Here is a 12,555-nt window from a genome sequence, read left to right as displayed (position 1 = left end):
ATGCTGATGTGGACATAATGGCTGGGGAGAAAAGCCGCTCAGCTAAAACCCTTTGTTACATTGCATGGTAGACCATCTTAAGCAATTGCACACAAAATGCTGCAGTTTTATGTGGTCTTTGTATGTGGTCCATACCTGTGGTAACTTTTGGACTGGAGAACAATATTCTTCCTAATACAGAGGTGCATACTGATCGCTGCTACTCTATAGACGTTGTTACTACAGCTTTAGAAAACTAGTCCAGCCATTGCAATAACTCTGGGTACAATAAAATTACATCAGTTTGGATCTTTGAGCCTTCGAGTTGCACACAGATTTCGACACCATCTCCAAGAAGAAAAAAAGAAAAAACAACTTGCACCAATTGCAAGTTTACAAGCAAGCAAGCACTATGTATATGTTGGAAATTACTAGCAGCAACAATAGGTATGCAATGGGGTAGGCCATGTTCTTCTTCTGGGCTCTGGCAGCAGCGGAGATGGAACAAAAAGGTATGCAGAGGTAACAGGTTAGGGCACCCAAAAGGCTTTTTGTGAACAGGTAGCTGTGGACCCAGTTACTGATTTTACACTGTCATCCAGGAGAGAGAAGGTATGTCTCTGCTGACTGATCCCTTATGCATCATTCACACTTGCATATTTTTCATCATTATTGTTAAATTGTTTAAAAAAACTTAAAGGGTAACTCATCACTTTTATGATGTCTGAACCAGGAGTCATTGGGGTGGTTCCCATCAGCTTCTGTCTGCACCACAAGCATTGGTCTCTCCTTATGGTCAAGCAGGCAGAGGATTCATTTTTTAAAGCTGGTGGGTCAGGGGGAAGCTTCCAGGGACCGCCCTAGTGTCTTGATCATAAAGACAGGTTCTCTTTAAAGGGGTTAGAAAATGCACAGCTTCTGTCCCTGTCCCCAGGTTGTAGTTGGTATTGCAATTCAGCTCTATTCAGTTCAATAAAACTGAGCTGCTAAACCTCCCTCAAAATAGGTGCTTTTTTTGGAAGAAAGCAGCCATGGTTTTCAAAGTCTTGACAACCCCTTTAAAATAAGCACTTTGGAGATCACAAATACACATACAGACCAGCCAGACCCCAGAACAAAGGTTTGGAGCAGTGATTTTCCATTATGCCGTTATGATGGACGGTCAAGAGAGCCCCATACACCTTATACAGATGACCAAACTAGCCGCAAACAGCAGGTATGGCCCACAATAGAATAAGGTGTATTGGGACCCTCACACTGTTGGCTGGAGCGGTCCTGTTCTGCTGTGTCTAGTCACTTTCTAGTAGCTACCGGAAGATAAATCTACATATTTATGTGTGTGAATGTGTTTAGGAGTATGTATGATGGACTGTGTTACAGACAGTAAATCTGAAGGCCACAAAAGCATAATAAAGTTACGTTATCAAAGAAATAAAATGAATGACACCATACTTTGTTGCTTTATTTGCATATAACAGTTTTGCATAGATATTACAAAACAGTATAAAGCATATAAACACATTCCTTTGTATGAGTTTTCTCCTTTATAAAAAGGTTAAAAAAAATTGAATAGCAGATCTCTGCAGTTACTATAAAAAAAGAAATAAAACTGGTAATACACATGTAAGGAGAATGGTAAGGGAATGGTTAACACAAAGGCAGTATTAACAGAACTAGTAATAGGGCAGTAGGTTGGCCTAGTACACAATTTGGCAGATAAAAGGGTGAAATGAAAAGGTATACACAACCTGCCTCCCGGTGTATATCAACATTACACAGTCCCTTCATTCACAAAACAGTCAGCACACTGCAATATATTAAAAAAACTAAAATGAACAGACCACTCAGGGTTTCTTCTGGTTTAAGAAAACAAAACTATACAGGGAATAAAAAGATAAAATAACTACAGCTGGTTATGTCATTTGGCTTGGTTGGGCTACCTAGAGGAATTAGGACAACCTTCATCCATCGCCCCTTTGAATCGCCGGGCATATCATGTTGCCCTTGAATAAACGCCATTGACCTGCTGATGCACTGACCTCCAGGAATGATTGGTATACGTAACTAAAAATGAATGGGAGAAAAGTGAACCTTCATGACCTTACTACTCTATAGAACAGAGCGTTTAAGAATTTTTGGTACAGTATATTGTCACCTTAAGGGCCTATGGCCAATTTAAGGAACGGAAACAATTTCCACACATAAGAGTGAAAAGCCCTTCAAAATATCCAGTCTACAGATTTCACAGCTTTGCCTTCTACAGATGCAGAACTTAAATTCTCTTATCTAGTGCAACTGTGCTTAGCGGAGCGTCACTAAGGTCCAAAAGGACCATCAGAGCAATCGCTAACTTAGAATTGTTCTAACACTTTACAAGTGCTTCTGCATGATCAGGGAGCAGCCACTTTCCTTGTCCATATAGCACTTTTCTCATTCTACAATGGCACTTTCTCCAGGTACATCTTTATCCACATTTGTACAGTCTCACCTTCTTAGCACTGTCTATATACACCTATTTACACTCTATTCTTTACTGCTTATCTTTCATTTCCAACTTTCTTCAAAGCCTTCATTTTAATTCTACATAATCTGTGCCATCAAGAAACGTAACTTCCTGCCTCGCTCATGATCCATCTTGTCTTCTCAATGTCCTATGACAGTCCAAATGTCTCTGAAGAATCTAGAAACTGGACTGAAGGAGTGTGATCCGGATGGGCTCCCTCTCTTCCTTGCAGAAGTCAGCGACCTTGCTCATACTCAATGGGTTATAATGCAGGTCCTCTATGAGGAAATCGTAGCTTGCCACCTGTCCGTTACACTTGGGTAAAGCAGAACCATCTTGCTTTGTGACTGGCCCGTGATCTCTGCCCTCTCCCTGCTTGTGTGCTGGCCAGTTCTCATAGTGTAGATTGTCTGAAAGTCGACTACTGAACCCGTCATTGGTCATGTCAGGGCTAGAGGCTTCCTCAGAACAATGCTGGTGGGGTGAAGAGGAACAGCAGTGCTCATCTTTCGTTGTATAGATTTTTTCATCTTGAAGAGAACTGGTTGATGTGGCTTGGCAATGGTCTCTGACTTCACGCTGTTTGCTGCCGTGAGAATCTTTTAGAAAGTCCCATGGATACACTTCATCTGATGTGGAGACGTCACTGTTTGTATCACAGTCATCAGCTAACGCTTTGGCTGTAGGAGAGAAATGGTGTCAGTCAGAATGTCATATTAATTTGGTTCTGACTAAAAGTTATTTCCATTTAGTCCTAGGGTTATTATTTCTATTCTGTGTGTTAAGTGTAATGCTAAAACATGCATTGTGGATAAATACAATGCAACAATATAAAGACATAAAACATTAGAGTAAGTCAGACACAAGCTAGAGAAGATCTAAGCAATCGGTAAAATTATAAAAACATAAAGCCATTACAAAAGGGGACGCTCGCTCAGAATACTTCCCTGCTGTAATCCAAAACTGACAGCTGCTAACAAGCAGCAGCACTTATACTGATGGATGCTATCCATGTATTACATGAGGAGCCATTCATGTGCAAGGATATTTCTGGCTGACCACAGCTTGCCCTGGCTAACACACATGATCAATGCAGGGACTCATTTATTTAAAAAAAAAATTATGTAATGTGGAAACAGATCAGTAGAACTTCTGTAGAGGAGTCTTCCAGAGTAATAATAATTCTAGGAATAAAGTAGTTATCCAGTATAGTCTTATTTTTATTATATATATATATATATATATATATATATATATATATATATATATATATATATATTTATATATAGATATATATATATATATATAAAACAAAATACCCCTTAAGTGCAGAAAGACAACATCAAAGCCATTCAGTCACCTGTAAATGTTTTTCCACGTTGCGAGGCCTCTGATGCAAGCGTATAGGACAGGTTGACAATCCGTTCCCTCTCCTCCTCCATTGAGATGTTGTAGCCATCATCAGTGCTAGAATATGAAAAGCGAACATTTACAAATAGGAAAAATGTAGGATATTTACTAACACTTGAAATCATACAAATAACTAAAATACGCGCAAACCTAGATTTATGCAACATCTCCCCCCCCCCATTAAATATGCCTACTATGCCTACGAGTAGACATGACAGTACCTGGTCCTAGACATGGTGGTTTTCAGTCTGTCCCCAGTGCTTGGCTTCCCTTCTTCGGGCTTTTTGACAGTTGCTGTGGTTTCTTCACCTGATCTGGGCTGAAGTAAATAAATAAAATTTTATATTAATAATCACATTTCCACAACATCACCAGAAATACACCATGCTATGGGGCAGGACTGCATGCATGTAACTCTCTAATACCTCACATGCATTTTTGACAGATTACTACTACTATATATGTTGAACCCATGCCCGACATCTAGTCTCAGGCCTGGCATACACTGCTCTGCTTACCCCATGCCTACTACATGTCAGCATAAAGCCCTGACAGTTCACATCACCCCTCTAGCTCGCCTTCAGAGCTCCCCCAGGGCGATCATACAATGCAGCACAGAAGCAATGGTTCTAGCATGCAAACAATACATTGTTTGAAGCTTACCCCCTGCTTATCGTAGCTGCCATTGTGCATGTCTTTTTTCAGTTGCATGCAGGCAGCAGTGACAATTTTACTGCTTGTTCTTAATGGAGGAGTCACCTTTACCATTGGTGAGATTTCATGGCTTGTTATGGAGGTAACATTTTCAGGCTGTGGCTCCATGACAACACTGTAGGTAGGGTCCTCGGGCATTGTATCAGATGAGGACTTTTTAGCATTGTTTCCAGTTTTTCCATGTGGAGGTGCAGATGCGTTGCTGGGGTAGAAGGAAGCGGTAACCCTCACCAGTGTTGGTTTTCTCTGTTCTGGTGCGGTTTTCTCAACTGGTTGAGAGCTTGAGGAAGAATCTGAAGAGGAAGATCTCAGCTGTAGGGAGATTGAAAATAGTAAATTTGAAATCTTTGCTAGAATCATTCAATACAGGCCCGACTAAATTCCTTAATAGGGTATTTGAAAAATTGGTTTCTAAATCTTATCAAATTCAAATTATACAAGACACAAGATAACAGAATGCAGTACCGCATAGCAGTATACTAGAATACAGAACGCAATACCGGATAGCAGTATACAAGACACAGGATAGCGGATGTCAATGACTTTAGCAGCAAAAAATAAAAAATAATAATCTTAAAATTAAAGGTAAATGCTTTCTTACTTGCTTAAAGCATAAACATCAAATGTTTTACTCAATCATAACATACTCACCCTGCCCCCTATTGGACCCGCTATAGATCTCTGGGAGTTTTGACGTTGTGCTGTAACACCAGGCTTAGGTTTCTCATGAATCTGAGCCTCCTGATGCCTTCGCATTCTCTCCATCTGCTCCTCGGCACTCATTCTTTGCTTCCGTACTGTTCCCATCTCTGGCACATTGGGTGGTGATGCCTAAAAAAATGCAGATATAATAAATTATAAAAGAAGTCAAAGTTTTAGACTAACTGGGTTGTAGAGATTACAAAAACTCCCTTACCTTTGGTTCCAGAATCATCCTAGGACCTGAAGGTATTGGTACTGGGCAGGAAGACTGGGCTGGCCGAACATCTATCATATCCTTAATTGGCAAAGCAACATCTTAAATACAAGAAAAGTGAAAATAATTTATTGTATTACAATTTGCTAGCAACCCCTTGAAATAATAAACTATAAGTTATAATTTGCATTAGCATCGCCTATATGCCCTATTGCTTATTTTTACAGCTAACATTCTGAAAATAAACATTACGAGTGATTTCATAAGAATACATTACAGTTGTATCAAATTATTATGATCACTAGCTAATATGCAGAGTAACCACAGTGTGCAGCACAGACAGCAGTTGACAGGGACTCCCACATGGATTAGTGGCCCAGAGAAGACCATGAAAATATTCCCCAGACCATAATGCTGCCACCACCAGCTTGCGTTCTTCCAGTTATGGTTTTCCTTTGATGTTTCTTGACACATGATTATCCATCTTTTCACTGAAGTAAAAAACTAGACTCAAAGGCAACCCTCTGAGGTCCAATGATCGCCCATCTGCAGCGGAACCCCATATGCAGTAGAGCTCACTGAACTGTTTTAAACATACACCTGGTAGCCCCAATTTGTTTTGACAATGAGCTTCTCCACTAACACACGTTAGTCCGCCATCATGTACCTTAGCAATCAAATTTAACCTTCCACATCAATGGCACGTGGTGCTCTGCAGTTTCCATGCTGCTTATTCTCAATGATGCCAGCAGCAGGTGAACAGTGCACCCACTGCACGGTTTTAGAAATACCACCAACCTTGGCCCAAAAGCCATTAGTCCTCTCTTTTTGCAACTCTGATAAAATTACATATGACAGCAATGCCGAATTAGAAGAGAGGACTCTTGCTGTAAGGCCTCTTAGACAGTTAGGTAATTGTGTGGGTGGGACTGCACAAACATAGCTAGCAATATAGGTGCAGCACTTGCTTTAAAAAGGTGTAAAATAAGATTACGCTTACCTCTCCACGATTCCCCGATGTCATTCTGCCTTGTCTCTGCATACCACGCTGACCACTGCCAAGACCATCTCGACAGTGACAGCCCGGTGAGCCAATCGCTGACAGAGACGGGACAGCCCTGAGGCCATCACAGTAAAGAACAATTCAGAAGTGGCAGCAGGGAACGCAGAGACAAAGCAGAAGAACACCGCAGGATTGTGGAGAGTTGTTTTTTTTTTATTTTTTTTTATTCAACCATTTTATTTTTTTTCCATACAAAATTTTAAAGAAAAGCACATATAATACCAACATTAGGCAGAAGCATTCCAATAACAATATAATCTCTTACAATTATGACCTAATACCGTTTACCCCGTTAATACACCAATTCATAATCAAGAGACATCTACTTTTCTCCATTTATTTTAACTTGCTTTGTCCGTGAACCTGCCAATCTGGCCCAGTCAACAAAAACTCACTCTAAACTTATTTAACTACTGCCTACTTAGACCCCTCTCCTCCATCCTTCCCCAGTATAAAAGGGTTTCAATTATGACTCCATGATATCCTGCCCGTACTCCAGATAGCAAAGCAATACCCCCACCCCTGTGTTTTATGGGAATTGTTACTATTACTGTAGCTCCAGCATCTTTTATCCATAATCAAAACTAAACAGAACCAACTCATCCATCCTACAAACTTTCCAAGTGGTACTCCATGGTCCTCCTGCTCCCAACCTGGGAACGTTCAGACCAGCCAGCTCCACTTTCTTAATTCCACATTTACATACTATTTCCGGTGACCCCATTCTCATGACATCACTTACACCTCTCCTGGTCCCTCCAGTGACCTTCCCAACCATTTATCATGATCAGTTGAACCCACCAAAGGGGACAGGTTATTACTGACATACATCTCTGGTTCTAAATAGATAACTAAAAAAATATCCACAGAGGAAAAAACTAAATAAAATAGGTAATAATAAATAAATACAAATAACTAAATAATAAATAAAAAAACAACTAAATAAATTATTATTTTCTTATCACAGTTTAAAGGGGGTGCCACTCCACCATCCTTTAAACACACCAGATGCTACGAAATCCCCCAGGATTGTGGAGAGGTTAGAACAACTTTATTATTTTCTGTACCCTTCAATCAGCCATCAGCCACACAACAGCTACGTGCGGCCGGAAGCCAATGGTTTTTAACTATATTGAAAGACAACCAACAACCCAGCAAACAATTGCTAGCTTCTCGGTTGATCACTGTCTTTATTACTGGGAGCGATACAATAGCTCTGTGTAACAGGGCCCTAACTCAACACACATGACTTCCTTCAGGAGCGGTGTGCTGTCGACATTAAAAGTAGGAAGTGGTACTTTTAATATGACTCATCTGTGTAGATATAAAAGAAAAATAGACATAAAAAGTTGTCACTTACCACTGGGTGTGCTGGGTGACTGGGGGGCTGCTGTGCTGTCTGACTGCTCAGATAATCGGTCTTGCTCATTCTATAATAAAAAAAAAAAATACAATACTGAATTTCAGTACGATGACCTTGGCTTGCCTAAAAGCAAATAGGAAAGATCTATCAAGGCTAATGCAAAAGAAACATGGAATAGTTGCCTATAAAAAACAGGTACTAGTATAAGATGGCTAGTATACGTAATATACTAATCTACTCTAGAGAGGTTTCACTGTTAGCGTTGAGCGATCCTGTCAAAATGTTTGATTCCCCATGGTTGCAGAAGTTGGATGCCGCTGTAGGGATTACTGGAAAACATGGATACAGCCTGTGCCAAACTCAAACATTTTGACAGGTTTGCACAACACGCATTATATCATAGATGTATCATGTTCTGTAACACTGTATGAATAGATTACAACTAACCTGCTCACTGACCAGCCCTCTAGTTTGTCCTTCAGGCTCAGTACTTGATGTTGGGTGATCTTTGGGTAGTGGTGGTCTGGGAGGGATGGCTTCTGACTCCTTTATCAAAAGAAATTAGAGCAATTTTTAAATCTATACACTTAGAAAATGAAATGTTATGTAATGAAATTAAATGGAGAAAATTATTCAAGCATTTGCTTTTAGTACTTGGTCAACCTTAGTGTTGACCTATTGGCTCATAAATATTAAGGAATGTTACCATAATGCAACAATTTGTTCTACAGAAGGCATTCAGCCTTGTTCATCTGCCCCCTGGTGCTGGCTGTTTCGTCAGTGGCAGTTAAAGGAGAAGTCCAGCGAAAATTTTATGAAAGTATTGTATTGCCCCCCAAAAGTTATACAAATCCCCAATATACACTTATTACGGGAAATGCTTATAAAGTGTTTTTTCCCTGCACTTACTACTGCATCAAGGCTTCACTTCCTGGATAAAATGGTGATGTCATGACCCGACAGCTGTGCGGGCTGTGGCTGCTGGAGAGGATAATGGCAGGGGGACACTGAGGGACACAGGGCACACTGAGGGACACAGGGCACTGGAGGAACACTGAGCATCCCTCTGCCATCATCCTCTCCAGCAGCCACAGCTCGCACAGCTCTGGGAGTCGGGTCATGACATCACCATTTTATCCAGGAAGTGAAGCCTGTATTTGTATGACTTTAAGAAGTCGATAGGTGAGAAGGTTTAATAGTAACCCATGTCTTACTATGAACACCAGCCTAGCTTGCAGCATACATATAATATCATAGCACACAAACATAAGGCCCTAGTGTGAAACGTGCTACATGATGGCTTCATTTCGACACTGCTAAGGAGAGATATAGGAGGGTCTTTGAGTTATAGAAAGAATAATGTCCCAAGACTTTGCACTACAGTATACACAGAATGCAGGAAATGTGGCTTGGCTTACATTGGGGGGTTTCTCTTGGACAAAGGGATTTAGCCCAGACTGATGGTAAAGAAAACTCCTCTGGAAAGTTGGCTGTGTCTCACTGGCAGGCGAGGGTGGCATCATTGCTGCATATAGAAATTAAATAGCATTAATACAACCTAGTAAGGCTTATGCTTTTAACTTCAATATAAGTGGAATAGAGAGAAAGTAAAAATAAAAAATCTAAGAATGGAAAAGAGTTTTTAAGTACCGGGATGTCTTGCAGGATCAGGAATGATGTGAAAGTTGTTTTTGTTAAATCTTAGACCAGATATGATGTCATTGATCATCCAGAGATCTCTCTGGGCTGCCGCCTGGTCCTGAAAAGAGGAGAGATTTACTAAATCCACGAAAAATCTGATGCAGGAAAGTATTTACTGCACAACTAGTAATGGGAGCCTTACCTGCGGGTGTCCGATCTGACTGACACGTTCCAGAGTTTCCCTCACAGTGTGCAGTTCATTGTCCAACATCCGGTATTCTTCCCAAGCTCGGTCTCTGTCCTAATTAAAAAAAATGCAAAACATAAACCTTAGTATTTCCTTATAAATATCCTCAGCCACGTCTGTATGATGATTGATAAAGCTAATGGCAGTAGGTGAAAATTTGGTACATGCAATATATTACATTATCCTGGCAGAATTATACTAGATTATGCTTTTAAAATGTGTGTATAAATTACTACTTGTACCACTATCCTCTATGAACTCCTGCACTCGACCAGTATTGTGTTGCTTATACCAGTAGTAATAGGCATAAATGCTATCATCATAGGCTTCTCTACTACTATGGCAGTGTGAGGCTGGGTTCACACTCAGTATATTTCAGGCAGTATTTGGTCCTCATATTGCAATCAAAACCAGGAGTGGATTAAAAACACAGAAAGGCTCTGTTCACACAATGGTGAAATTGAGTGGATGGCCGCCATATAACGGTTAAATAACTGCCATTATTTAGATACAACAGCTGTTGTTTTAAAATAACAGCAAATATTTGCCATTAAGGGTATATTCACACGGGCGGGCTCGCAGCGAGATTCTCGCTGCGAGCCGGGCAGGTCCTGTCAGTTCCCATAAACTACATACTTGCTGCGGTCTAAACGACCGCAGCGAGTATGTAATTATACCGCGCTTAACCTCTTCTAGTCCCGCCGGCTCCCCCGCTGTAAGCAGCATACATTACCTGTCCTTGCTGCACGGGTCCGGCGTCCTGCTCTCCCGTCCGGCCAATTAGTGGCTGCGGCTGGGCAACACACTAATTGGCCGGACGGGAGAGCAGGACGCCGGACCCATGCAGCAAGGACAGGTAATGTATGCTGCTTACAGCCGGCGGGAGTAGAAGGGGTTAAGCGCGGTATAATTACATACTCGCTGCGGTCGTTTAGACCGCAGCAAGTATGTAGTTTATGGGAACTGACAGGACCTGCCGGGCTCGCAGCGAGAATCTCGCTGCGAGCCCGCCCGTGTGAATATACCCTAAGGGTACAAACCCACTTGACGTATTTGCTGCGTGAATCAGTCTAAAAAATAAGCAGGCAAAACGCAGGTTGGCTTTATACAATTGTTCTGTGTTAAAATACGCAATTGCGCATTTTTGAAGCGTGAAGCTTGTTGTTAGCAAAGCATCAGTTGTTAACAACCTGTGTGAAAAACGCATGTAGCTTCACGCTTCAAAAATACGCAATTGCGTATTTTAACGCAGAACAATTGCATAAAGCCAACCTGCGTTTGCCTGCTTATTTTTAAGACTGATTCACGCAGCAAATACGTCAAGTGGGTTTGTACCCTAAATGACGGCCTTCCGCTTAATTACAACATTGTGTGAACAGAGCCTGTGTTTTCGATCCACTCCTGGTTTTGGTTGCTATGAGGACCTGACATGAGGACCAAATACTGCCTGAAATATACTGAGTGTGAACCCAGCCTGAGAGTGTTTTAGCAGACTTTCATGATCGGTGTGCCTATATGGGAATTACATAGGTTTCTGACAAGTCTTGATATAAACTGTGAAAACTTACCAAAGAGAGATCGCAAAGCCTGGCCCGCACGTACACCAGGTCGTCCTGCAGGAGCCTCTGCTGGTACCAGATATTCTCTATCACTTGTTCCTGTCCCTGGAACTCTTCCAGGTGTTGATGTGTTGCCTGAAGAGCATCTTCCAATTTTTCCTAATGAAAAAGTACAAAGAAAAGTGAATACTGTATGTGTGCTGTAGATCATGTGTACAGTCATTTGAATGGGCAGCTTGTATGCTTTATATTCCGTATAATACAGCTGTCACTACAACCTGTGGGAGTGCCAGTCATCAAATGAGAACCAGGATTCCTATTACAATTCATTGGCATACCCTATGGTTCCATTCCTTATGCTATGAAATCAAACTTAAAGCTTATGTGCTCTTAAGGAATCACTATACTTGTATCATATAAGCAATAACCATAGGTATATTGTGATGGCTCTGTATAGCACATACACAACAGCTGTTCTCTTTTAGGGTACGTTCACATGTACCGGATCCGCAGCAGATTTGATCTAAATAACTGAACACAGCATCAAATCTGCTGCAGATCCTGTACGTGTGAACGCACCCTTAGTGAGAGGTTGTTCTTCTGTTTCTTGTATGGCACTGTAACACTAGGCAGAACAATAAACCAACACTTTCCGTGGAGATAAGTAGTCTTATCACAGGCAGGATTACACTGAAAGGTGACACTAGTATAAAGATAAGATTGGATCAGACCATTTATAATAGACCAGGAAAGGGGAACCTGTGGCCCTCTAGCAATTGCAAAACTACATTTGTCATCATGCCTTTTTGGCTGCCCAGGCATAATTCTTTTTTAGCAGTTGGGGGGCTGCTTTTATATATTTTCATGTCTGTAGTGGGTCTGTATCTTGCCATTGCGGTGAGCTGTTGCATTTTTTGTGTTTTTGCAATTTCAGCCATAGCAACATGCTCCTGCCTAGTGTGAATGGTGTTCTAGGAGAGCTGGCAAAATTTGTCTTTTTTACTTTATATACCTAGCCACCATTATAAGCATAGATTAAAAAAAAACTACCTTCTCAGCTCGGAGATGAGCAGATTCCTCTTCAATTCCAGCAAGTAGTTTATCCTGACCACACATCTTTGTCAGTAAGACCTGGCATTGAAGTAAAAAAAAAAAAATTA

The 12,555-nt window shown here is 41.0% G+C and overlaps 1 protein-coding gene across 5 annotated transcripts in view; it reads right to left on the bottom strand.

Annotated features, from left to right (window-relative positions):
- Positions 1-1,429: 1,429 nt before the first annotated feature.
- The window catches only part of LOC138769528 (pleckstrin homology domain-containing family A member 4-like), a 63,278-nt gene continuing 52,152 nt past the window's right edge, over positions 1,430-12,555 (bottom strand). For 3 of the 5 annotated variants that reach the window (XM_069948069.1, XM_069948071.1, XM_069948070.1), the window contains exons 12-24: positions 12,446-12,526; positions 11,405-11,554; positions 9,792-9,890; positions 9,599-9,707; positions 9,367-9,473; positions 8,396-8,494; positions 7,946-8,015; positions 5,523-5,623; positions 5,258-5,437; positions 4,556-4,918; positions 4,114-4,211; positions 3,843-3,949; positions 1,430-3,162 (exon numbers count right to left, since the gene is read on the bottom strand). In XM_069948069.1, coding sequence (XP_069804170.1) covers positions 2,660-3,162; positions 3,843-3,949; positions 4,114-4,211; positions 4,556-4,918; positions 5,258-5,437; positions 5,523-5,623; positions 7,946-8,015; positions 8,396-8,494; positions 9,367-9,473; positions 9,599-9,707; positions 9,792-9,890; positions 11,405-11,554; positions 12,446-12,526 — 2,067 coding nt within the window. In that variant the 3' untranslated portion in view covers positions 1,430-2,659. The remainder of the gene's footprint in view (positions 3,163-3,842; positions 3,950-4,113; positions 4,212-4,555; positions 4,919-5,257; positions 5,438-5,522; positions 5,624-7,945; positions 8,016-8,395; positions 8,495-9,366; positions 9,474-9,598; positions 9,708-9,791; positions 9,891-11,404; positions 11,555-12,445; positions 12,527-12,555) is intronic. The other 2 variants (XM_069948072.1, XM_069948073.1) reach the window with 2 other exon arrangements.

This window comes from Dendropsophus ebraccatus, chromosome 12, assembly GCF_027789765.1.
Source record: "Dendropsophus ebraccatus isolate aDenEbr1 chromosome 12, aDenEbr1.pat, whole genome shotgun sequence".
NCBI lineage: Eukaryota > Metazoa > Chordata > Amphibia > Anura > Hylidae > Dendropsophus > Dendropsophus ebraccatus.
Note: the sequence above shows the minus strand (reverse complement) of the source record. Positions and strands in the feature narration are given on the sequence as shown.